At 36.1% G+C, this 27,123-nt stretch overlaps 1 protein-coding gene across 7 annotated transcripts; it reads right to left on the reverse strand.

The window, feature by feature from the left end:
• Window positions 1-3,319: 3,319 nt before the first annotated feature.
• LOC145086105 (uncharacterized) lies at window positions 3,320-6,827 on the reverse strand. Of its 7 annotated transcripts, none has more exons than XM_079023838.1 (8): window positions 6,669-6,827; window positions 5,999-6,046; window positions 5,693-5,805; window positions 5,539-5,596; window positions 5,114-5,229; window positions 4,746-4,961; window positions 4,461-4,664; window positions 3,320-3,774 (listed from the first exon to the last, which is right to left on the reverse strand). In XM_079023838.1, exons 2-8 carry the CDS (start codon window positions 6,042-6,044, stop codon window positions 3,475-3,477), a joined length of 1,053 nt encoding a protein of 350 aa, XP_078879964.1. In that variant the 5' UTR covers window positions 6,045-6,046; window positions 6,669-6,827; the 3' UTR covers window positions 3,320-3,474. The 7 variants fall into 7 exon arrangements, with proteins under 7 accessions (XP_078879964.1, XP_078879959.1, XP_078879960.1 ...); XM_079023833.1 differs by having other exon boundaries at window positions 5,693-5,808; window positions 6,554-6,827; XM_079023834.1 differs by having other exon boundaries at window positions 5,693-5,808; window positions 6,669-6,826.
• Between the last annotated feature and the right edge of the window lie 20,296 nt (window positions 6,828-27,123).

Genomic DNA, 27,123 nt, shown 5'->3' on the forward strand with positions numbered 1-27,123 from the left:
ATATTAGTCCTCAATTCTTTTCAAAATCTAGTGATTTTGTAAGTTTTATCGATTTATTTATATTATATTGTTATCTATAAATTTTCTATATCTGTAAATTCATATACTAAAATTAGTAACCATAATAAATTATTAAATCAGTAGTCATTGTAAGTTGATTGCATCATATAGGAAGAATTTCATCTGTTGTTGTAAACTTTTATAATTAACTAAGCGAATGCCCGCACGTTGCGTAGAAACACCTATATAGTTGAAGTCTTTACAAACATATGCTTTTTTTAAATATAACAAAAATGTTGCTGTTAAATTTGATATAATATTTCGTATAGTAAATTGATATAATATATTGATTATTTTGAATTATATGATAATAAATATATCTGTTATAACTGCATAATCTCAATCGTTTAAATGAATTCTACCCGCAAGTTACACATGAATAAAATTAAATATAATATATAGTTTAATGTTATTTATAGTTGTAGTTATTGTTAATTGATTTTTTTAAAATTATTTGCTTAATGTTTTAATTTCTAGCATTATAAATATTTAAAACATCAAACATTGTTTTTTGATTTTAAATGTAACAATGTAATCATTTATATAGAGTTATTTTTAACTATTGTTGTTGTAAGGTCTTTTAAGCTACTTATATGTAAACTTTTAACGATTATAAAAATATCTTTAGGAAATATTTTACTTAAATTGATATTACAATTTAATTTTTGCATTTATTACTATAATTTATCATTTTCAACTATTTAAAAAATATTCTTTGGTTTTTTAAGTGGAACTGAAATTTATATTTAAGTTGACAATATAATGTTATATTTAAATTAACAATTTAAGTATATTATCAAAACTATTCAAAAGTTGTAACTTTAAACCGATAATAGTTTACATACAACAACATTTTAAATCTAATAAATTAAGTATAATATGTTAAAAGTTAAAGACATAATTTTATAAGTAGAAGTAAAAATATTATTTTAAAGTTGAAATTTAGTTTATTTATGATTACACTTTAGATTTGATATTTATTTAACCTTATTAACAAACTTATAATCATTATTAGAAAAACACTATAATTTATCACTTTTGACTATTTGCAAAATATTTTTTGGGTTCTTTAAAGTTAAACTAAACTGTATATTTAAGTTCACCCTGTAATGTGATACTTAAACTAATAATTTAAGTATTTTATACAAAATGTTCAAAAGTTATATATTTAAAATGATAATCGTTTACGTCCAACAATATATTAAAACTAATAAATTAAGTATAATATTTTAAAAGTTAAAAAACATAACTTTATAAAGTAGAAGTAAATATATTATTTTAATATTGAAATTTTGTTTATATATAATTATACTTTAGGTTTGATATTTATTTAACCTTACTAACCAACTTATAATTATTATTAGAAAGAAATTGAAAGTAATGGGAGTTTCAAATGAATGTGGTGAAAGAAAAAAATGCATGGGAGTTTCAAATGAATGCGGTGAAAGGAAAAATGCTTCCTTTATAATATAGTATGATGATTATTACTTTCTCTGTCCCAAATTAATTGTTCACTTTTGACTTTTAAAGTTTTTTCTTCAACTTTTACCTTCAATGTTTTTATTTGTATTATATATTACTTGATGAAACTTATAACAATGAAAAGACATTTAAAATACAATCAATTTATATATTTTTCATCAAGTATTATCAATCAAAAACAAAAATATTTAAGGTCAAAGTTGAAGAACAAAGACTTTAAAAGTCAAATGTGGACAATTAATTTGGGAAGGAGATAGTATAATATACTCAATTAATAATTATAGATGAAAAAATTGAACCAAATGTACAAGACCACCATCGAGATAAATGCCGAATATATACCCGAACCATGCAAACAATCCAAAGTTTCAAACTAGTCTAAAGAGTTTTGGCTTCAGGCTTCTTGAACTGTGTTGCGTAGTTCTTTTGAAGAAACCAAAATTTCTTATGATGAATCTTCATGTCAACTAGAGATATATAACACAAACCATTATTTAATATATCTAATCCAAAAGAGGTTTTGTTGAAAATTAGTTTTGGTTTGATTTGATCTAATCCAATCCAATGGGAATTAAGTATGAACCAGTGTCGGATTAAGAATCAAGACCAACCTGGACCATCATATATAAAGGATAAATATAATCAAAATTAAATAAAAAATATGAGATTTTTAGGTTTTGTCGTTTTATCAGCGATGGGTGACAAAAAAAATCAAATGGGGGACAATTATACAATTTCATAATTTTTCTTCTTTTTTTGCTAAAATACTATATGGAGGATATTTTTAAGATGGGCCATACACCCCACTTGTGATACACTTGGCTTCGCTACTTAATGAATCAAACCCTAAACCCTAAACCTAATCATATCCTAGATGTTGGAAACTAAATTAGGGTTGAATGGCTAAAACCAAAGTTGTAAAAATCGTTCGGCGTTAGCTAGTCGATGGACTGGGGTTAAGGGATTAATCGGCTAGACGGAGATTAATCGGGGACCATTAATTACTAATTTGTTAGATTTTAAAAAATTAAATATGACTAATATCATATAAAAGTTCATAAATGTCACTAATATCATAACAAAATATGATAATATGATAAATACAACACTAATCATACCTCAAATAGTTTTTATAGACATATAAATTCTTCAAAGTGTTAAAATTTCATCGGGTTCTACTGTTTCAGTCATTGTGTATGCATAGATTATTCGCTAGGCGCTCTCTAATCGGTCGAGTAGCGCATAGGGATTAATCGGAGATTAATCGGAACCTAATCAGGATTTTTACAACATTGGCTGAAACTGGTTAACGAATAGATTCGGTGAAAAACTAAAAAAAAACGTATCAATGGTAAAAGCGGTTCTTCGTTTTTGTAAAAAAAAAAAAAAAAGCTATTAAAAACCAAACCTAAGAGCTAAACCTATTCAGAGATAACCCGATTTTTGTATATAGCTTAGAAACCCGAACCAGAAAATCGCCCAAATTGATTTAAAACCCGATTTTGTGTACCTCTAGGGCATAGGTAAGTTGTGTACCTAACCAAATTTATCTTCGCCACAAATTCCAGTTCCTTCAAAATTTCCAACCAACATGATTCAAAACTCATTAAATAGAATCTTCAATTCTATTCTACCACATTCTTAATTCTATCATATTAAAATGAACCAAACGTCTAATGAGTTTTATCCCCCTTTCTTTGCAATCTTTATATCTATTGTTAATTTCAAAAGACAAAACAAATAAATGCGCACATTTATATATACCCTTTTCCTCTCATTCTTTAACATTTAAATCGTGTATTATCAATTCCTTTAAAAACTCGTTAAGGCATTTCGAACACAAATCTCATGTCTCTATAACAATACTGAATTTGAATCAAAAACTTTTATATACATTTGTACACCCCCTTCAACACTCTCTATATCATTGATCTATAAGTCATTTAACCAATTCCTATCACTCCCAAGATGTTCATTGCATCTTAACTTTAGTATTGGAGAGTTATCAACAAGAAACAAACTTCCATTTTCCTTGGATCCTAATACATTTACCAATGAAGGTTGTATGTGATTTGAGACCAAGTGATGTGGCATTCTTTCATGTCCACCTTTTTGCCAATTTTGATAGCAAGATCCCGCCAAAAACGGATTCATCAACATTTGGTCTTTAGGTGGTCTCAGCCATTGTGAAGGGTCATAAAGCGAATTACCAAAATACGGAGGCACCGATACCTAATATCACAAAAAAAAAAAAGTATTAGGGGATTACACAAAAAACCAAATCAAAATCCTCAAAATAAAGAACCCAAAAGATCGAATTGTTGACCTGAGGGTTTCAAGTGTGGTATACTTGCAGAACTGGTTAAGGGTTCGAGTTTTAACAGTTGAATTTCAGAGTTTCAATTTCATTGTAAACTCGGACTCTTTATAGACCCTTATTGAGCCTCTTTGTACCTCATTTACTACAAATTGTGGCAATGTCTTATGTATTCATGTGGGCCAAGTTTAGGATGGTTGATAGAAGAATAATAAACATTTTTGCCAAACAAACAAGCAGTTTTTAAAAACTATTTGTTTTGTTTATTTCTAGAAAACCAAAATATTCGGTTCTTTTTTGGTTTTTTGTTTAAGCAACAAATAAAAACCAAATTAAACCATATCTAATTATGACATTGTTTTATTACATATACAAGTTTCTTATATGATTAATTAATTAAAATATTTTTAATTTCCATTCCGCTGTTTTTAATGTCCTTAAATGAAAATATATGAAAAGTTTTTTACTATTATATATTGCCAAAATTCAAAAAACATCTTCTTCATACTTTCTTTGATATTTGATTCAACAAGTCCATATATTCAATTGTACTTAAGACTTCAATATTAAATAAGCTTTCAACATCAGTTAACAACATCACCTGATTAGATTTAGCAGCAAGAAAACTTGTCTGCTCGGTTGCCTCGTTCATGACACTTTCTTTGATTGTTTTCGTTTCCGATTCTTCGTGTGAATTTACCGTTTTACCCTCCGTAACTTTCAATCTCTCGATGATTCGACATATATAAACATGACGAGAGCATATCTTTCGTGACACATTTCCATCCCTGAAATCCTTACAATCCTGAGAAAAAAAAAACCCACGAATAAATAAAAAAACACAAGAATTGTAAAGGGTAACATAAGAACACAAAAAGCTTTTTACCTTTTTAACATCAACTGTGTTTGTTGATTTATTCAAATCTTCAATCACGAGACCATTTTCAACCAAATCTTCTTCAGAGTTTGAAGCTTCTGTTTTTAAATTAAATTCAAATCTTTTATTATTTCCAGCCAATAAAAGCAAACCCACAATTGCTTCTTCTTCATCTTTCGTTATTTGTTCTGAAATCGACTCTGAAATTGAGTGTTGTCTTTCATCCTACAATGCATATAAAAAAAAAAATTTGGTGATTGAGAGCTTTGACACTAGTCTCCTTAGGACAACGAGGGCATTTACGTCTTTTTACATGTCAAACACAGTTGAATAATCCGCAAAAAGGTTAAAATTTTAAGAATTATAAAAGTACTAACCTTATTAACTTTGAGCTTCTTATTATGACTTTCTAATGGCAATTCGAGTATAAGAATTCCGTCTTTTGGATTTGGAAAAGAAGGAGAAAGAGAGTCGTAGTGACGTTGCTTGATTGCTGTAAAAGGAATGATAAACCAACTTTATTACAATTTTGCCATTCGTTTTATTTTAAAAAGAAAATTATTTAATTATTTAACATAAATTATATAACAACTATCTGTTTTCAATTTCAAAACCTTACTCTGCAAATCGCTCTAACACAAATACGAATCTTGGTAACCCAATTAAAATCACGTTTTCTTATCAAGATTTAACCGAATAAATTTTAAAAAATAGGAAATTTACGCATTAAAAACCACGAAATTTAAGGACAATAAAAGATTCAATACTTCATTCACAAAGGACTATGTCAAATTATACCGACCTGATCGCAATTTTCTTGGAATAGGTGCGTGATTAACCGTATAACATTCATCGAAAAACTGTAAATTCGAAAGGGGAAGAATAGACCTCATGATTAATGAATTAACCCAAATCGGATTATGAGAAATCAAGTTTTTATATGTGTTACTAATTACCTTTTTCGGAAGCTTTACTCTTTTGCTATTCATAGATTCACCGATTTTATTCACAGAAGTCAACTTTTTAAACTTCTTTGAGGGTTTATGCGATATTCCATCACTATCCTTGCCTTCTGTTACAAAACGAAATTACGAAATCCATCAAGAAAGAGAAGAAACAGAGGAAGCCATTAACGGGATGAATTAAAGAACAATTGGGGATGGATAAAGAATAGAAAAGGCCGAATTTTGTTGGATTTTTGGTAAATTAGATCAAAAGGCAGGGGTAGTAAAGTAAATTGAATTAGTAGATGTAAATGTCACCTGATTGTCGCATCGTTGCTGAGAATCGAGTGTTTTCTTTCCCCATTTCTGCAAAATTCAAGATAATTCACGTAAATCAACTAAAAATAGTTCAGATTCTAAAACCAAAATGCCGAAACAAGTAATGATTTCACAAAAATTGGGAGTTTTGATTCATTCTCAATACATTTCCATCATGTATGTATGAAGAATGAATTTTTGCAGATATCTCTGCGTATCTTTCTTCTGACAAGTAACAAAACTCACTCTCAAAATCTCTTTCTTTCTCTCTCACACAGTAGCACTAATTCAAGAATTTGAGAAACTGGAGTTGGTTTCTTTCTTTCGTGCTCAGAGAATTGAGTTCTTCGCAAAATGAAGCTTTTTAATAGATAACCCTATTTCTCTCTCACACAATGAACACAAAGTGATACCATAGGCAGACGAACAGATTCCAAACAGATAATAAGCATAGAAGTATCAAAAAGAAAAGTTCTTAAAAGAACCGACTCGATCCCACAATCTCACATTCCGTAATAAAATTGTAGGAGTCGATCAAAAAGTTAAAGGAATAACCAATTCAGATGAGATTCGACTGATACGTTTAAGATCAAATTGAAGACATAAAAGCTTGGAATTGTCTGAAGATATGAAAGGATGGGAGAAATTACGAACGAAGAAGAGGAATTACTGAAATTTTAGAGTGCGAGAAGTGTTTGTTGGAATGCAATGAGAGCATTAATGGAAGATTTCTCACACACGAAAATTCACGATAGAGAATCTCTCTCTCTTTCGGAATCTGTAACAGACAACGAAGGAATAAAATGAGAAAAGGAACGAGAAGCTGCAAAAAGGAAAACGGTCTCTCTCTCTCTCTCTCTCTCTCTCTCTCTCTCTCTCTCTCTCTCTCTCTCTCTCTCTCTCTCTCTCTCTCTCTCTCTCTCTCTCTCTCTCTCTCTCTCTCTCTCTCTCTCTCTCTCTCTCTCTCTCTCTCTCTCTCTCTCTCTCTCTCTCTCTCTCTCTCTCTCTCCAAATTTACAAAATTGATCCTTATCATTTTATGTGGGGTAACCTGAAAAGTTTCAGATTTTATCCTTTCGCTTACTTTTATTGTGGATTAGGTCAAAACTCCAAATATCAATTTTACATTTTAATTTATATATTTATTACATTAGTTGTTTTAACATTTTTTTATTAATAAGTAGATAAAATAAATCATTCTCTCTCATGTCGACCGTTTTTACTCCATTAATATGACTTATGGGTAGGTGAACAAAACTAAGAACATCAAGTCTATATTATCCGTCAACACCACCACTATTACGACAATCTGCTACCACCGTAGAAATCCAAACGAAGAAGATGAGGTCTAGACTGGGGAAGAAGACCATCAAATTCGAATTCTTTGGACATAGATCCATTGAAGACAATGCAAGCGGTAACATTTCATATTTGATGAACCATCTGAAACAAGAACCCACAATTTTTGTTTGAGATTCTTTAACAACCTATGTCACTTTTAAGCAAGCACCAACTTTTTTTTCCGGAACTTGATCTTCATTTGAAGTTTAATCATTAACTTGTCATCTATTTTCAATAAAACCCCCATCTATTAAACTTCAATATTAACTTGAGGCCTTCATTTGAAGTCGAATTATGAAAACCTCCATTTGGTTTGGGTTTGGAATAGAGGCTTAGGGTTGGGTTCAGTTTACCTCAACAAGGTCGTCTCTTTTGTGTCTTTTTGTATCCCCCATATAAATCGATAACCCTCCAGGTAGTAATGATAAACATCAAATCCTTCATTGAACTCGATTTTCATGTCTCGTTGCAAAAAAATGATGAACTTTACATCCCTTTTATATGAATTGATTTGTTATAGATTTGATGGGATTGAATTTCATGTTTATAGAATGTGATGAGATTGATTTCAAAGTTAGTTTCTAATAAAGGAAATAACTAGTGGGTTCGGTTGATAGGTGGCGACTTTATAGTAGGTTGTATGGTTTCTAGCATGTAAGGGGGTCATGTTAATACATTAAAGTGACCATTTAGGCTATCTGAAGTTAATGATGTTTCAAGATGTGTTGACTGTCCAAGGTAGTGAAGTTTCAAAGAATGTTGAGTTTCCAACGTTAAGAGAATGATAGAAAAACTGAAGACTAGTACTATTTTGTCTTGATGTATTTGTCTTGTTCTATGTAATACTTGTAGGAGATAAGATCAACCACAATGCATTCTCATGAGGTTGATCTGCAGTCAGTATTTTTCTTTATTGTATTGTCTTGTTCTATGTAATACTTGTAGGATATAAGATCAACCACAATGCATTCTCATACGGTTGATCTGCAGCCAGTATTTGTCTTTATTTTCTCCTTTGTCCTTTATGCTCCTAGTAATATAAATAGGAGTACCATTACATGTAATCACTAAGCCTTTATCAATACAAGAATCACATCTGTCATTCTATCATTCTCTTTGTGCATTATTTTTACTTTACTTTAATATTATCTTGTATTGGATCTAATCCAGGCTTGACTGGAAATCTGTTATGTAACACCCTGTTTCGAGTTGTTTCATAATATGGGATCGTGACATGAAGATCAATTATCACAAGGATTTGGGCCTTGGGGAAAGAGGGGTTTAGACCTATTTGGATGAGGATAATGTAGATTATATGATCCAAGAGTTAAGTTGTGCTTTAGAGCCCTAGGGTATAAGGGTATAAAGGAGAAGGAGAGTTAATGGGAGTGTAGTGCTTCTCATTACCGTTTCGAGCATATAAAGAACACCGAAATCGGACTTGGGATGTGGAAGTTATGGCCTTTGGATGTTTGAATGGTAAAGGATTTTCCCAATACACTGGGCGTACAAGGAATATTCGTTGGGCGTGCTTGGCCTTTTGATCGCAGGACCATACCCTAGTACGTTGGGTATACCTGGAGTATGTTGGTCGTATGCCAGTTAAATGCAAACCAAAATTTATGGTCTTAGAGCCTATTTAAGGTCCTTAACTACTTCCTAACCCTTCTTATCTTCAGCCTCCATTCCCTCTAACCCTAAATTCAAAACCCTAGCCCCATTTGGAAGGATATTTAGTCTTTGAGTGATTTTGGTGGTTTTTTGGTGCATTTGGAAGAAAAAGAACTCCTTAAAGAAGTATTGGTTTTCTTGGAGCTTGTAGATCTAGGCCTTGTTCATTTTGATCTCGCTTCTGGAGGTATAAAGTTTTAATCTTGATGTTCTTCTCAAGTGGATCTAGTTTGGGTTATGAATTGTCATGTTTTGGTCCCATGGTTGTGGTTCTTGTGAGTAGAAGTTACTCCAGAACCTTTGAGCTGTATTTCTGGTCTTTGTTGAGGTCATTAAGTCATAAAAATTTGATCATGATGAGTATTATCCTCCCATGCATGAGCTAGTGAACTTTTGATGAAGTTATGAATGTAAGGCTTTGGTTTGGACCCCATTAAGCAAAACAAAGTCATAAAGTCAGGAACCTTATGACTTAAGACATCCCTAAAAGGTTAGATTTGTGTTTCGGATGTTTTGGTCTTAAGAACTAAGTGCTAAAAAATGAGAATTTGGTCACCAAGGGAGTACGTTGAGCATACATATGCATACACTCAACGTAATGTACAAATTTCCCTCGTTGTGTAGGGTTGTACGCTAGGCCTAAGCATGCAGTACAAAGGGTGTACTAGACTGGTATGCAGGGCGTACTCGCAAGATACCCTTATTGGGCCTTTTGGGCCTTGGGTCTTTTGGGAAATTGGTCCATGAGTTGTTGGGTCAGATATGGGAAGTGTAAAATGGTCTTTTACCCATTGGAATGATAGAATACGAATTGGACCTTGGATTATGGGAAATTGCCTTAATTATTAATTAGGGATAATTTGGTTCTGTTTAGTGTGATGAGCCCGATAGCAACAACAACATGTGACTCAGTTATCTCGGATTGAGGTAAGTCTCCTTACTGTACTCGTAGGTCGAAGGCACCAATGTCAGACCACTAGGATCTATTATATACTAGCTATCTTTGTGACACCTACATGGTATGTTGGGCTATGCCCATTTTATGACGAGAAAGGCCCATTTGTATGACGGGCTAGTGAAACATCCCAAAAATATGGTCCAAAAATTTCATTTTAAATCATTAATAAAAACCATAAGTATCATTTATCATATAAAATTCATAAATCGTGTATCTCAAAAATATCATAACATCTGTCAATATATCAAAATCATATGTCAAAACATCATAGTAAATCATCCCACACTAAGCGTTGTGGTGTGTGCCATGCAATCAGCCCAAACTCTTCCCCTTACTAGCGGAAGTACCTGAAACCAAAACTAAAAACTGTAAGCACAGAGCTTAGTTAGTCTCCCCAAACTACCACATACCATACATATAACCACATAATAGCATACATTGGGCCTTGCCCACTACATCGGGCCCCACCCGACATCGGACGAATCCAGTATCGGGCCGAAGTCTGGCAGCAAGCTCCGCCCGGCATCAGACTGAATTCTGGTATACATATAACATATCATCAAGCATATAAACATAAAATATAAGCTAAACATTCCTCAGGCCTGCCCTGGCATCAGAGCGAAGCCCGGAACACATAAACAAACACATGCAAGAATCACGAAGACATCGAGCATACAAACATTCCTCGGGCTTTCTCCGGTGTCGGACCGAAGTTCGGAAGCATATAACATCCATCAAGCTAACCCCGACATCGTACCTAAGTCTGGCATATGCTAACATACATAAACAGGCCGACATTGGTGCCTTCGGCGCGTTCTTACCGGAGGAAAACTCACCTCACAAAGTTGGCTGCTAAATCTCTCGGTAAGGAATCTCTATCGGCTGCTCCCACGACTCCCCGAGCTATCATTACCAAATAACACTTAGTCAAAATCCAAATGATCCTTCTTAGGTTAAAATGACCATTCTACCCCTGATCTAAATGGACCCATGACCTAGGCCCAAATCCATAACGTGAAGGCCCAAATCCATATATTCTCATCAAGCCTACTAATAATCCAATTTTCTAAATTAGGCCCAACTTCTAAAATGGGACTTCCCTCAAATCCAATATGTAATAAAATCCATTATCAGCCCAAAAGAATAATCCAATAAGGCCCATTGTCATCTAGTCCAAGGAAATGGCCCAAAAAGGCCCACTGATGCAACGAACGAGGGGCGTTCCCTTGTGGAACGTTGGGCATTCCTCCTTGGTTCAGATTGTGAGCCCCAGTGGGAACACAGTGCATTCGCAAGACCTACGCAGATCGTTCGCGTCTAGTTGTCAAAAACGGGCCATTAAGCACTTAATGCTTAAGGCATGTTATCCAATCAAAGATCCAAGCTATCTGGGACCTCTAGAATCATAAAGTCGCAGACTTGGTGACTTTGCATGTCCCCATAATTCCAAATCTCAATAAATAGCAATCAACTTCCATAAATGTGGTCCTAACTCTTGCATGAACCCATTAAGACTTCAAAGATCGAAACTTTATTGATTTAGGGACACCATTAGCATCAATGGTGGCAACCCTAGGCCTAGAAACGCATTTGAGTCATAAAGATCCATTCTTGGGACTAAAAAGGTCCAAAACATCATTACACTAGACCTAATCATACTTGAGGAAAGTTGTGAACTTTATACCATCAAAGAGTCCCAAATGATGATGCTATCCCGAATCTATGAGCTCAAGATACTCAAGTTCCTTTTCTCTAGCTTCTCATTCCTTCGTTCAAGCTTTTATGCTCCAAAAAAAGATTCACAAGGCCAATCACACACACAAGAATGAGAAAAGGAGACTATCTAGGGTTTATGAGGTTGAGAGGCTGGTAAGGAGGCCAGGTCTTGAGTCATAATGTTGTTTATATAGGTCCCAAACCCTAAAAATTAGGGTTTGCATTCAGAGCGGGAAGGCAGCGCGTTCCTCAGGGGAACGCCCTGCGTTTGGGCTCCGCCTCCAAAATCCAAAGTTGGCAGAAATGGTCACTCCTTCCTCCAAATTCCATAATAATAAAGTGCAAAAACAATAATTCAATATATAAGGGGCCAAAATTTAAATAATACCTGGACTGGGTGTTACAATTCTCCCCTAGTTGAATCAGACTTCGTCCTCAAAGTTTGTTACATCTGGAAATAACTCTGGGTAATGCTCCTGCATCTCCTCCTCGGGCTCCCAAGTCTATTCCGAGCCCTTGCGGTGCTGCCATTATACCTTCACCAGCTCTACTCTCTTGTTCCTCAGCTCCTTCGTCTTCCTGTAGAGAATGGCTACTGGTCTCACGATGTAGTTCAGGCTGTCATCCACCTTTTATATCCTCTAAAGGCACAACTGCACAGTCATCCACTAAGCACTTCCACAGCTGAGAGACATGAAAAGTGTTGTGTATCTGGATCAGCTCTGATGGAAGATCCAAACAGTAAGCAACTCGGCCCACCCGAATCAAAAACCTGAACGGACCAATGTACCTGCGGCCCAGCTTGCCCCGCTTCCTGAACCGTATGACACCTTCCCCATGGTGACACCTTCAAGAGGACCATGTCGCCCACCTGAAACTCCAAGTCAGAACGGCGCTTGTAAGCATAGCTTTTCTGCTGACTCTGAGCATTCTAAAGCCTGCTCCGGACCTACTGGATCCTCTCAGTGGTTTTGATTACTACCTTAGTGTTGGATTAGTGTCTAAGTCAGTAACTGTTTTGGTATGTACTTGACCCGATTATGAGCATGGTCCTTTTGGGTTGCCTTCACCAAAGCAATATGTAGGATGAAGCAAGGAGACAAAGGCATAATTATGATTTATTAATATATTATGAGAATAATATATTAAAGGAGAAATCATATTTTTTAATTAATATTAGTCAAGAATTAATTAAGAATTAATTTTGTGGCTAAAAGATATTAATTAAACTTAGGGGACTAGAGTTATAATTATAAGATAATTGTAATTGGGCTATGGATCACCTAATAAAATATAGGTTGGCCGAATTATATGGGAAGCCCATTTTAAATCGTCCAAGGGATATGTTAAAGGAGTCCATGGGCTGCTTAGGGCTTAAGCAGCCAGATTAGGGCTTCCTAGTTGTAAACCCTAATAGCCTACATGTATATAAAGGACCCTTAAGCCCTAAAAACGTGGACAACACTTCCCTTAGGGTTTCCAGCCGTTTTTGGTGCCTCCCTTCTCTTCCCTCTTCATCCAAGTTGATTAGTGGTGTTTGTGACTCCATTAGAGGTGCATCACTTGAGGCACTAAGCTTTCTGAAGCCAATCAAAGAAAGGAATTGATTGTTATTGCAATATAACAATCAAAGGTAATTACTAAACCCTTATTTCAGTTCTTATTTGATAGATCTAGGGTTTATAGCTTTGGATATTCAAGTGCATGTTCATTAGATAAACTAGATCCAAATGCTATTAAGGTTTGCATGTACACCATAAGATTGATGTTTTGCTTAAAACCCATCAGTGTTATCAGAGACTAGGGCTGTTTGTTAATGAATTTGATGCTTAATTGATCGTTTTTTTGCTTGGAAAACGAAGTTTTTTGGCTTCTGCTTGTCCGAATCGGCGAGTCAGTAGATGAACTCGGCGAGTCAGGCTGACTCGAGGAGTCCAGTCTCTGACTCGGCAAGTCTGAGGATCTGGCAGCGTTTTTTGGCGATTTTCTTGCTGTTTTGGCTTGGGATACTTACCCTAAACGTTTTTAATTAATAAAATTCGATTTTTATTGATTTTGGGTGAATATCTTTACCAAAATAGTAGATAATTACCATTTAATCAAATATTTGTTACCTTATAAGATAATGTTTAATTATTTGAGTTATTTGATGAATTATCCTGCAAGATTTTTGACTAGGTCAAAATTAGATAATTTCCTTATTTGAATAGTTTCAAATTGCACCCTTTAGGTTTTATAGTTTAAATTTGAACTTAAAAGTTTTGTTTTTGAAATTTAAATAAGTTAAACCCTAATGTTTTGAAAAGTTTCAAAACTTGCCCTCATGTTTTGGAATTTAAATTTTTGATTAAAAGTTTAATTTTGAAATATTTAAATTCTAAACCCTAATGTTTTGAAATGTTTCAAAACTTGCCCTCAAGTTTTGGAATTTAAAAGTTGATTAAAAGTTTAATTTTGAAATGTTAAATTCTAAAACCCTAGTAATTTGAAAAGTTCAAATCACACCGTTATGGTTTTATTAATTAATTAAAGTGTATAATTAAAAGAGATTTAATAAACATAAAGTTTTGGTTTACATTTAATTAAATTAAAAGTATAATTTACTAAATTAAACCGCCTAGTATTTTAAAAGTGTAAAATACACCCTATACTATATATAACATTAAAAGTCTAATATTATATATGTATGAGTAAAGAGTCAATTTTACTGTTAGTAGGCCTCATTCAAGAAGCTGGTTTATAAGGGGTGTTTAAGGAAATTGCCAATAAAATGACGATTGAATGGGTATCCACTCTTACCCACCGCACTATTGACTAGTGGAGGGTCGTTAGTCGAACGGGTAGGATAGGACAAAAACCTTCCATTATAAGTATAATGAAGTACAAAGTAACTACATGCTTTTACAAATTCCCAAATTCTAGTTACTTTAGGCAAAATGTGAAATTGTATGCTAATCCATGGAATTACACTTCGTACCCTTGTCAAACGTTAGTGGAGCGTGTGTGGTTAACCGGCACACTAATTTGGGGATGACATTGGTAGCGAAGGGTGGCTCCATGCTTATCATAGATCAATGGAGTGTGTGTGGCTAACCGGCACATTGATTAGGTGATAGTAGCATTGTGTGCACCACGTGATTCGTATGGTTATTCACACCTTGTTTGTGATCCTCGGCATCCCAGTCACAAATAGTAGCGCATAATCGAGATTAAACATGCCATTGAAAAGTTCAATGAATCTCATAAGATCTAGGAGTTTCAATTCATTTAAAACTTAAACTTCCTTTTCGTTTTTCATGGTGGAAATTGGTAAATCGTCATTTACCTACCTTCAAATATTATGCAACTAGATTACGGCATTCCTCTTCTAGGTTGTAGAATATTGTGTTGGATCCTAGCCTTAATAACTCATTTGGGTGTTTTATTAAGGACTCAATCAACTTAACTTGAATTTTCTCCCGTTTTGTAGATGTCTGAATCTTACAATTGTCCTCCCAAATCCTTTGGAACAAGCTTTCCAAATGAAGATGACGTTCCGAGATACGATCAAGGAATTGAGAGTCATACTTCACTTCCTCCACCTCCTCCAATTGTTCTCCCTGACCCACAAGTTCAAAGGCTTGAAAAGTTCAAGCTCACTCAAGCCCTTTTGGCAAGTAAACATGAAGATGGGAAACCTGTGTGTGCACACGTCTTAGAGATGAAGTCACACATTGATAGGTTAAGTATGTTGGGTGTCGAGTTTTCAAGTGAGTTGGCTGTTGACTGGGTTCTTCAGTTACTTACTGAATCATATAGTGAGTTCGTTAGAGAGTAATATATGATGGATCACGACGTGACCCTCATTGATCTCACCTATTTGCTTATAGCTGCTGAATCAACAATGATTTGGCGTGCTGGTCTAGCAAATTTGTCTGGTGAATCAAACTCCTAAACTTCAATGGACACTGGCAACATTGGAAGTCTAGAAAGAACTATGTCTGTGATTGTCTGATGTGCTGTGCCAAATGAGTCCATTTGCTTTTTTTGCTAAGAGAAGGGGCATTGGAGACAAAGCTGCCCTGTTTACCTGAGAGATCAAAGAGATGGGAGAGTCAAGACATATGGCTCTGCTTCAGGTAAACTCCATTAACTAACTCTGTAAGTTCCTATTTTTGATTCTTAATACATGATGTGATAAGATTACATTTTGATGTTTTGCAGGATCGAAGAAAAGAAAGGAAGCTTAATGAAGAAGTTGTTGAATCTGATCACGAAGAAATGGATTTCGATCGCATGGATTCAAAGATCGGATTTTTGAGCTGCTACTTTAAAGTTAGGGTAGATTGCTAAGAAATATGTAATAACATAGTTTTTCAGTTGAATTGCATTGTAAGGACAAGTTTTTCCGCAATAAAATAAATTTTGATTTTATCTTCTTTATTTATCTTTGCAATGGTGTGTATGAAAAATTTATGTTTGAAGGTTTCTATTATTAGCAATAATGGATTTGATTCTTAATTATGTTATTTTTGGAAATGTCGAGAATTTACCAAATAGGGAGAGTTTCTCATCGTCCAAGTTTCAATTGGACAGAAACTTGGAATCATACAACTTGGTTACGTGATGAATGAGAAATTTCATACTGGGAAATTAGAATAAGTTTTTGACAAAGTGTCAATTGAAGGACTAGGAGATCGAGTACACTAGGTCGTACGTTAATCAAGTCTGCCACAAGAGTGACAAAGATATTCGTCATAATTTACTAAAGTTTAATAAATATGGTTATGCTTATAAGATTGAGTATAATTCTAAGTTGATTGAAAGAGTTTCAATCAATAGCAGAACGAATAAGAAGAATCAAGAAGGAAGAAAGATAAAAGTTTCTCTATTCTAAGAAGAAGGGAGAGTACCTTTTATTGTGTTTTATGATAAGTCTTAATGATTAAGAACCATATCTCAATTAATCCTCTAAGTGAGTCTTAGTGCATTTGTATGTCTAAGAAGAGGAATCAATAATTATGGAAATGGTTAAATCAAGAAGTCAATCATACTTCGTTCCAATATTGAGTCTTAGAGTCATACTCCAAGATTGCAAATTGAGTGACAAGCCTTAAGTAGGTTTATAACACTTATCAAATGTGGAATTTGGAAAAGTTTTCTTATTCTTGCACATTTGAAATGGGTAAGTTGTGTTGTCTTGGATAAGACAAAGACCAACTAGGACCAATTATGTGAAGTGTTTTGTCTTGATAAGAACTACACTAACTCTTGAATATTTTTTTTGTCTAAGAAAGTTTCTTGACAAGAGAATCATATATGTCAAGAGGTCAGTGGGAGTTTTAATGATCTCGAAAAAGCTTTCAAGAACAAATCAAGAACAAACCTTATTGATCATCACTAGCACACAACTTGAGGTTTACAACCTATCGTTTCTGTGCCATTCCAATTGAGTTAATTATGCATGTGAGTTCTATGAGTTCTCATTTGAATGCATAAAGACAAAGTACCTTGATCGATGGAAAGTACACTGATATGTAAGGATAAGCTGCTAAACTACTTGGAAGACATGGTGGGCACTCGTGTTACCATAAGGCAAGAAATCAAGATTAAGAAAGTTCAGTCCACATGAGTTTGTATTTGTCGCAAACTTTGGTTTTGGCTAATTCACATGGATTGGAACTCATACACCATAAAATATAAGTGTCATAAGATTCTCTCCTTCATGAAAATGACTGTGAGGAAATGATTTCAGTAAGATAGATTTTAAGAAGATAGCAATTGTGAAAATTGTATTCTCAAATTCGATTATGGTTACGACATCCCTTTCCATAGTTCGAATTGTGAGATTTGGCAATTAGTCTAACATTAGGGACTTATTAATATAAGTTCTGAATTGTTTAGACACACATATGAGCTATCTAAGGCAAAGGTTCATAAGTTTAAGAAGCTTAGATAAAGGCTTATCGAAGCATCTGGTATTAGAAATATGAATTTCAGAAATTCAATAGGCATTGTTTTCTGGAAGTTCAGTTGTTTTCTGATTACATGTCAAAGCTAGTGGGAGCGTAAGTGTTATGTTTATATGATAATAATATCATGATAGTGGGAGCATAAGTGTTATGCTTATATGATTATTATGGCAAGTATTGCCAGTTAGCAATATTAATTATAGAAAAACAAAGATTCAATTTGCAAAGTTGCATGGGTTGAAAAGTTGTTTTTGCTATAATTAAGGGAGATAATATTATACTTCGTTTCAAAATCTAAAGCTTAGATTGAGAAATTTTAATAAATATAGTCAAAGGATACATAGTGTGTTCTAAAATTTCGATTATGATTACGGTATCCCTCTTCATAGTTCGAATTGTGAGAACGTGACACATAAAATATTATGGCAGAAGATTGATAAAGTATCATATCTTTATGTCAGACATTATGCATCGTGTCCCATGCGCTTCGGGTATAGGATCGTTTGCAAATGCTATAATATTTGACCATTCTAAAATTTTCCAAATGTCTAGCTCATTAAGAGGGAAAAGGACTAGAATCGGTTTTGACTAAAATAATTAAATGACTATCAAAGGACGATCCAATGTTCGCTGAGGATTGATCGCTTGTGAGTAGTTGGAAGTATGGTATTGGATGGACCATATCAACATTATTATGAATATATAAGATTCTATTAATAATGAGTTGTCATATGGAAAATATGGAAATGTTTCCATATTGGGAGTTCGATATTGAGAGTTTATGTCTAGAAGATTGAAAATTTTATGCAAGAAGGATGTTCAAAGGAATATACGTTGAATGTGAGACTTCATGTCTATGGAATTGTCTTGTAACTATTTCCGATAGAGTACTTTGTAATTTCATTGGCCAAGTCTTGGTGACTTTTGCGCTATGACTTTGCGAAAGGATCGTTGCATAAAATATTAGAATCTAGCATATTCTAGCAGTGGCAAGAACCTTGTATTCTAACACTAATGATAAGGATTGGAAATTGTGAAATAAGCATCATTGGAAAAGTTTTTCAATTGAACTATTTCACAAAGTAAGGACCATAGGAAACATAGTGTGCATGCTTTGTGCATGGGATAGCTATTGTTGTAATTTGAGTAATAAGTTGATTTTTTGAAATAGTAAACGATGAATAATGAGTAATCAATATGGTGGTTAAATAGAAGTGTTTTATTTACTCCCACAAGTTTAGGGCCATATAGGATTAAATATTATTGTTGTGTTTCAGTTTGCATGTTTTGACTTTCAGAATAACTGGGTAATTCGAACCTCCACAGTCGGTCATACGTTGGAAGTAAGTTTGAAGGAAGATTGTCAGGAAGAGTCTGTAGATTGTCCGAAGAGTTTAGACATAGCACAAGTATGCTGCAGGGTTCATGAGTACTTTAATAATATTAGAGTATTGGATGAAACCCACGCTCACTTGGATCACTTCATGGATTTATCACGAGTGATTAGTGAGACAATAACATTATATATTCTTGAAACCGAGACGAGTGAGTTGTTATTTGTTGGTCGGTTGCATATTGATAATAAGTAAACGCACCAGTAACTTGGTGTTATAAAACCTATTGTTGTGTGTGATTCGATCAGTAAATGCAAGAGAGCATTTGAGTCGAAGTTTATCCATTCCTTTTACCCAAAGTGGGATAAAAGCGATATTTGTGGGCCTCTCGATGATTTAGTGATGACACCTAAGCGCTTGGCCAAGCCGGGACTAAGGAGATGTGTTTAATTGTAGTCTGTTGTCAGTCGTCATAAATCGGAAGTCAGGAAACAGTATATAGAGAATGATTGAAATTCATGTCTTATGTCTATACAATATCTTGAGAATGGAGGAATATATAATTCCTTATCTAAAGGACACGCGTATCTGATAAGATCAGAGTTGACAGCGGATTTTGAAAGCTACGATTGCTGATCAGGTTTTGAAGTCATATGGAAAATAGTTATTAGACTTATCTAAGTGGGAGACTGTTGGATTAGTGTCTAAGTCCATAACTATTTTGGTATGTACTTGACCTGATTATGAGCATGGTCTTTTTGGGTTTCCTTCACCATAGCAATATGTAGGATGAATTAAGGAGACAAAGGTTTAATTATGATTTATTAATATATTATGAGAATAATATATTAAAGGATAAATCATATTGTTTAATTAATATTAGTCAAGAATTAATTAAGAATTAATTTTGTGGCTAAAAGAGATTAATTAAACTTAGGGGACTGGAGTTGTAATTATAAGATAATTATAATTGGGCTATGGACCACCTAATAAAATATAGGTTGGACGAATTCTATGGGAAGCCTATTAGAAATCGTCCAAGGGATATGTTAAAGGAGTCCATGGGCTGCTTAGGGCTTAAGCAGCCAAATTAGGGTTTCCTAGTTGTAAACCCTAATAGCCTACATGTATATAAAGGACCCTTAAGCCCCAAAAACGTGGACAACACTTCCCTTAGGGTTTCCAGCCATTTTTGGTGCCTCCCCTCTCTTATCCAAGTTGCTTAGTGGTGTTTGTGACTCCATTAGAGGTGCAGCACTTGAGGCACTAAGATTTCTGAAGCCAATCAAAGCAAGGAATTGATTGTTATTGCAATATAACAATCAAAGGTAATTACTAAACCCTTATTTCAGTTCTTATTTGATAGATCTAGGGTTTATAGCTTTGGATATTCAATTGCATGTTCATTAGAAAAACTAGATCCAAATGCTATTAGGGTTTGCATGTACACCATAGGGTTGATGTTTTGCTTAAAACCCATCACTTAGTACTCCCCATGACCCTCTGTCCGGCCTCGCCCCAATAGATTAGGGTCATACACTTCCTGCTGTAGAGCATCTCGAAGGGAGGTCGGTTTATGATGGCGTGGTAGTTGTTGTTATATGAAAATTCCGCTAACGGAAGATACGTATCCTAACTGCCATCGAAATCCAAAAAACATACGTGCATCATGTCCTCGAGAGTCTGAATCATCCTCTTGCTCTGCACATCCGTCTGAGGGTGGAAAGCGGTGTTGAAGTGGAGACGAGTACCCATCTTGTCGTGAAACTGCTTCCAAAATCTAGAAGTGAAACGAACATCTCGGTCTGACACCACCGAAATGGGAACCTCATGACGTGCCACCACCTCGCGAACGTAGATCTCGGCTAGCTTCTCAGCCGATATACTCTCCTGGATCGGGATAAAATGAGTGCTCTTGGTCAACCGATCCATGATGACCCATATCGAATCTACTCCACGTGTGATATTGGGAAGCTTGGTGATGAAATCCATTGCTATATCTTCCCATTTCCACACGGAAATATCCAACGGCTGCATCTTGTCGTGTGGTCTCTGGTGCTCTGCCTTGACCTTCTTGCAGGTCAAAAACCGCTCTACATACCATGCTACATCCCGTTTCATGCAGGGCCACCAGTAATTAGGGCGAAGATCCTGATACATCTTCGTCGCCCCGGGATGGATGGAGAACCTCGACTTATGGGCCTCATCCATCAGAATCTGTCGTACTCCACCCCAGTACGGAACCCAGACCCTCCCATGCAGGGTCAACAATCCACGGCTATCGTAATCAAACGAGGCCACCTGGCCTATGATCCGCTCACACTTTCGGTGCTCCTCCTTCATACCCTCAACTTGCGCCTCTCAGATATGCTCCGACAGCAGAGTAATCACTATCATCCTCAAACATCTTTCTCGAATTAGTGCCGCCACTGTCTTGCGGCTAAGAGCATCAACCACCACATTGGCCTTTCCCGGGTGGTAAAGGATCTCATAGTCATAATCCTTCACCACATATAACCACCAACGCTGCCTCATGTTCAGATTTGGCTGATCCATGAGGTACCTCAAACTCTTGTGGTCCGTGTAAATAGTACAACGAACCCCATAGAGGTAATGCCACTAAATCTTGAGGGCGAAAACCACAGCCCCCAGCTCTAAATCATGCATCAAATAGCTTGCCTCGTGAGGCTTCAACTGCCTCGAAGCGTATGCTATCACATGACTCCACTGCATCAGTACCGCACCCATGCTCGCGATCGAAGCGTCATAGTAAACCATGAAGTCGTCGACGCCCTCCGACAAAGTCAAAACCGGTTCCTCGCATAACCGCTTTTTGAGAGTCTCAAAGGCTGCCTGCTGTTCAGGCCCCCAACAAAATGTCACCGACTTCTTGGTTAGTCGGGTCAAAGGAACAATGATCTTGGAGAAATTTTGGATGAATATCTAGTAATAAACCGCTAGACCAAAGAAACTCTGAATATCAGTTGGAGAACTCGGAGCCTTCCACTACATAGCAATCTCTATCTAGGCCGGATCGACTAGAATACCCTTCTGGTTGACAAGGTTCCCCAGAAACTGCACCTCGTGCAACCAAAATTCACACTTGGAGAACTTTGCAAAAATCTCTCCCTCCTCAATGTCTCCAGCACCTCCCTCAGGTGCTCCTCATGATGCCCCTGAGTCTTGGAATAAACCAAGATGTCATCAATGAAGACTATCATAGACTGGTCCAGTATCGGCCTGCACACATGGTTCATGAGATCCATGAACGTAGCTGGAGCATTGGTGAGCTCAAACGATATCACCACGAACTCATAGTGACCATAGCAAGTCTAAAAGGCTGTCTTCGGCACGTCGTCGTCCCTGACTCGCATATGGTGGTAACCCGATCGCAAATTAATCTTGGAGAACCAAGATGCACCCTGTAGCTGGTCAAACAAATCATTGATCCTCAGGAGGGGATAATGGTTCTTCACCGTGACCTTATTCAGCTACTAGTAGTCTATGTACATCCGATGTGACCCGTCCTTCAACTTCACAAACAGGATCGGGGCTCCCCATGGTGAACTGCTCGGTTTGATAAATCCCTTGTCTAACAGCTCCTGCAGCTGTGTAGACAACTCCTACATTTCGGGAGGAGCCAACCGATATGGTGCCTTGGCTATCGGAGCCACACCAGAGACTAGGTCAATCCTGAACTCAACTTGTCTCTCCGAAGGTATCTCAGGCAAATCCTCCAAGAATACATCCATGTCAATTGGGCAATCCAGCTCCCCCGATTCCACTACGAATCACTTGCTGAGCGCGAGCGACATAGAAGATCGGGTAGTCCCCGAATCAAACAATACCAGAGCAGATATACCATTCACAAGGAATGATCCTATAATGAAACAAAGAAACATAAGCAATAATCAATATAAATAAAGAGATAAGGAGAAAATACATACCCGTCACCATGTCGGGAGCTGCTAGTACCTCTTCTGTTGTTAACTGAAAGGCCCTGCTCCACGCCACATGCACCTCTGCCCGGCCCTGACGGCCATCTGTAATCCTCAACATAGCAAGAGTGGGTGTTGCCACCTTCCCTTTCACTGCTAAACTCGGACACTTGGACCGCTTGTGTCCCCTCTGATTGCACTGAAAATAAACCAGATTTGATATTGTCATGGTGGTGGTAGTAGTTGTACAGTCTCTACTCATGTGACCAGTTCGGCTGCACTTGAACCAGCCTGAATTGTCACAACTAGAAATTTTTGGTGCCTTGTAACTACAACACTTATGTCAACTATGAATCAAAAACATGAAAGCATGCATGATGCTTACTCTATGACAACAGAATTTCAATCAAACACTTCATACAAGCACTACAAATAGTCAACAAATAATTGGAAACCCTAGAAGTCCTTATTTAAGTCCATTTTGGACTAGGACTTTCTTATTGGGCCCAATGGACCAATAAGCTTCCAACTGGAATAACATGGGCTTAGAACTCTTGAATGGGCTCTAATTGGACCCACTTTCATTTATTTTAATATTTTGGGCCATATTGGGCCTAGAATGAAACAAAATATTTAAATGAATCTCATTGGGCCATAACTAACCTAATTAGCCCTAATGGGCCATAAAAATCATTACTTGATTTATTTTGGGCCAATAGTTATCTAAATTAGCTATGATTTGGACTTAGGCATTTAAGGGCCTAATTCCTTCCTTTTTCTCTCCAAATCTCGGCCCAAGCCTAAGGGAAAGGGAAGAGTTGACTTCTTGCATGCCACATCATTTTTGTATGGGGGATAACTAGGCATTACACTTCAAACATCCATGCACTTCTCATCTTTCCATGCAATCTCACTCTCTCTTCTTCTCCCTCTCTCCCTCTCGACCGAATCCAAAGAAACACACACACACTTCACTCACAATTCTCTCAAGAAAACTCTCTCCACTCCTCTCCATATTTTCGAGATTAAGGAAGCTTTCAAGGAGATTTAACCCATAAACACATCATCTAAGGTAAGTTGATGTTAGATCCATAATCTAGCTATTTCCTTTCATTCAAGAATCATCTCTTAATTCATTCAAACTCATGATCTTTCACCTTAGAAGCATCCAAGTTCGAGATCCTCCAAGAAAGGTTGCTAGGATCGAATTCTTCTTCATATTTTCCTTCCAAAACCGAAACCACACCCAAGGTGAGTTTCATACCCCTTCCTTTTTGGATTTTATGAGTTTTATGGGGGAGAATACAAGAAAATGTGTAGATCTATGTGTAAATGTATGCTATGTGTGATTTGATGCATGTATGTGTGTGATATCATGTGTTTTGTGATGAATATGTTATCAAAAAGTGTGTAAAAACCGAGATCTAAGGCATGAGAAAGGAAATAAACATATCTTAAGTTATTATACACTAATCAAGTCAACAAAAATAGTTTATGAGGTTAGGATGAACATATCCTAACATAAAACACATTTTAGGGCTTAAAATGTCAAAAATACAAAACTTAGGGTACAAACCGACAAATTTATAGTTTTTGGAGGGTCAAAAGGTTCCAAACAGTTTCTATAATAATTTTTCTAAACAACAACATTTTTAAGGGACTGAAAGTGTAAATTTTGAACCTAATGGGCTAGATTTGGGCTTTTCGGCCCAATAAGCCTCAAAATGCGAGATTTATAAGTTTGAGGGGCTGAAAATGCAATTTTCTGTTAAACAGGGGATTTGAAGTGTATTAAAACTATTTCAAAGGTCAAAAATGCTTTTCAAATTCAAAAAGGATCAAAAATGTAAAAATTTTCTATTTTGGGCCAAAACTGTAAAAGTTGCGAAACTAGGGGTTTTAACCGAGAAAACATCATTCTGGAAGGGCTAAAGCTGTTTACAAAATAAATTTGGGCTAAAAATGTCTTTTCAACAAGTTTATGATACAAAAGTGTCAAAATAATGTTTTAAGGACTAAAATGAAATTCTTTTATATAAAGGACTAAAAGTGCTATTTTTATAAAAGAAAGGTTGTGAAAAGGTAAAAATCTTACTTTTAAACAAATTAATTCACTAATACAAAATACAAAATCCACGACTACCGACGAAACGGAAAAACAAATACACTCTCAACAACAAATATCGTTACAAAACGAATTGATTCGGTCTCGAATCAATAACAAAACAAAAATCAATAAACCAAAGTATTTCAATAAACATGCGATAACTATGATGAGTCAACATTCAAACTTTGGGCTTGAAAGTTTCAAATCATGCTTGTTAGGCCTTGCTAGCCCAATAACCTGATCTTTGGGCCCGAAGGGAACGCGCTTACATGTTAATGGGCCTCCTATGACCTAATTCCATGTAAAAGGACTTTCAATAGCTCTATTGTGCTATTGGGCCCTAATGGTCCATTAGTACTGCTAGTGAGGTCAAGAAGTCAAATGCGAGTTGGGCCAAGTGCCTTTCGCATTCCCGATAGCCTTGAATAACTTATGGAAATAAAGGGGGCTTCGTACCCTCCTTTCTCGGTTGACCGGCTTATGAGAATTCAAGTAAACATATTCGTGGCGTTAATCAAGAGAAGTCAGGGTGGTTGGATTATGTGAGTAGTACGGACGACGCCTTAAGGATCGTTCGTAACCTGTAGTTATAAACTAGTCATTTTCATTAATGCGTGATTGCAACAACTCACAAACCCTAGTTAATCCAATGTCACCTGGGTAATGAAAAACATTCGTCGTATCGGTATAACAATAAACAAGTCATGTAATTTGCGTATTGGGAAAACATCGGGTTTTCCCGGAAAGTTCAACATTTTCACCTATGTGATGTATACAAAGTTCAACAATTATACATGTTTTCAAAATCGACAAGCATATTTACGGATCTTCACACTTTTTATAAACAAATACTCTTTTCAGAAAATATCGGATTTTCTGGGTTTTTCAAACTTCAGAAAAATCATTTTTCCATAACATTACTTATGAACTCACCAACATTTCATATGTTGACGTTTTTCCAAAATAACTTGTATTCTCAGGTAACAGGTAAGCCGAAGAATAAGTATCAGGAAATGCCATGGTGTTTTGCTTAAATTATCTATCAGACAGTCTATATTATGGAAATGCAATGTTTAAAACAATGTACTGAATGTAAACAATATCCGTTGTAATATTCCAATGCATGGTGATGATTTGTGTTATGATTCATGTATATTCATTATGATGGTATTCAATTTGAGTCACAAGAGCCCTCGGACGTTTCCGCCGTTCGGTTCGGGGATGTGACAGGTTGGTATCAGAGCTCTGTTTATAGTGAACTAGCATATCTAACCACACATTGATATGCAACTATAAACCAAAAAGAGGGACTAACATAACTCTGAACAAAACAAGTAAAACATAACAATAAAAACACCCTTACTTGTATTAGGAAAAAGAACATAATACCGAACCAAACAAGATAATGCTAGTATCCCAGTTAAGCCAGGATTGTTCTTAGTCGTATCAAGGAGTGGATGTGGCCTAATCAACTACATTTCCTCCAAGGTACAACTATCACATATCCCGAGGAAATCGTGATGACTAGGGAACCTAAAAACATACCCCTTTATCACCAAGAAGATAACATCCGTTCAATCTATACAATAGTTGTAGCGTCTTAGGAATAATATTAGCATATTTACAACCTCTCGCAGACAGCATGGCTGGTTTCCATCACCCCGGAGATCCTTACTTCCCTAACCAGGGAAATAACGGATGGTTGGACGAAGAGCCTGAAGAAGAGCCTGAGGAAGACCCCGAGGAGGAATGTGACGGGGAACCGGAGGCAGAAGTCGAGAGCGAACCTGTTGAACCAGTAGAAGAACAGGAGGAGGAAGAAGATGAAGGAAGCCTCGAGGAGGAACCCAGCGATAACGAAGGGGGTGATTCGGACGCGGAGTCCGAAGTCATCAACCCCCCTTACCCGATTAGGGTGCCCGCTTACCGGGTGGGCCCCACTGGTCCTACACCCCCCTGGGGTATTGATCTTTGGAGATGGAGCAGGCAGTAGGGACATCGACCCCCGTTCGGCATGTCACGCGAATTCTTTGACCTGAGGGATGGAGGATCGGCCGATCGAGCCCTTCCGGTCATGGTGAGATGATTACGGAACACCGGCGATCTAGC

The sequence above is a fragment of the Lactuca serriola genome, chromosome 2 (assembly GCF_051521515.1).
Source record: "Lactuca serriola cultivar US96UC23 chromosome 2, Lser_US96UC23_V15, whole genome shotgun sequence".
NCBI lineage: Eukaryota > Viridiplantae > Streptophyta > Magnoliopsida > Asterales > Asteraceae > Lactuca > Lactuca serriola.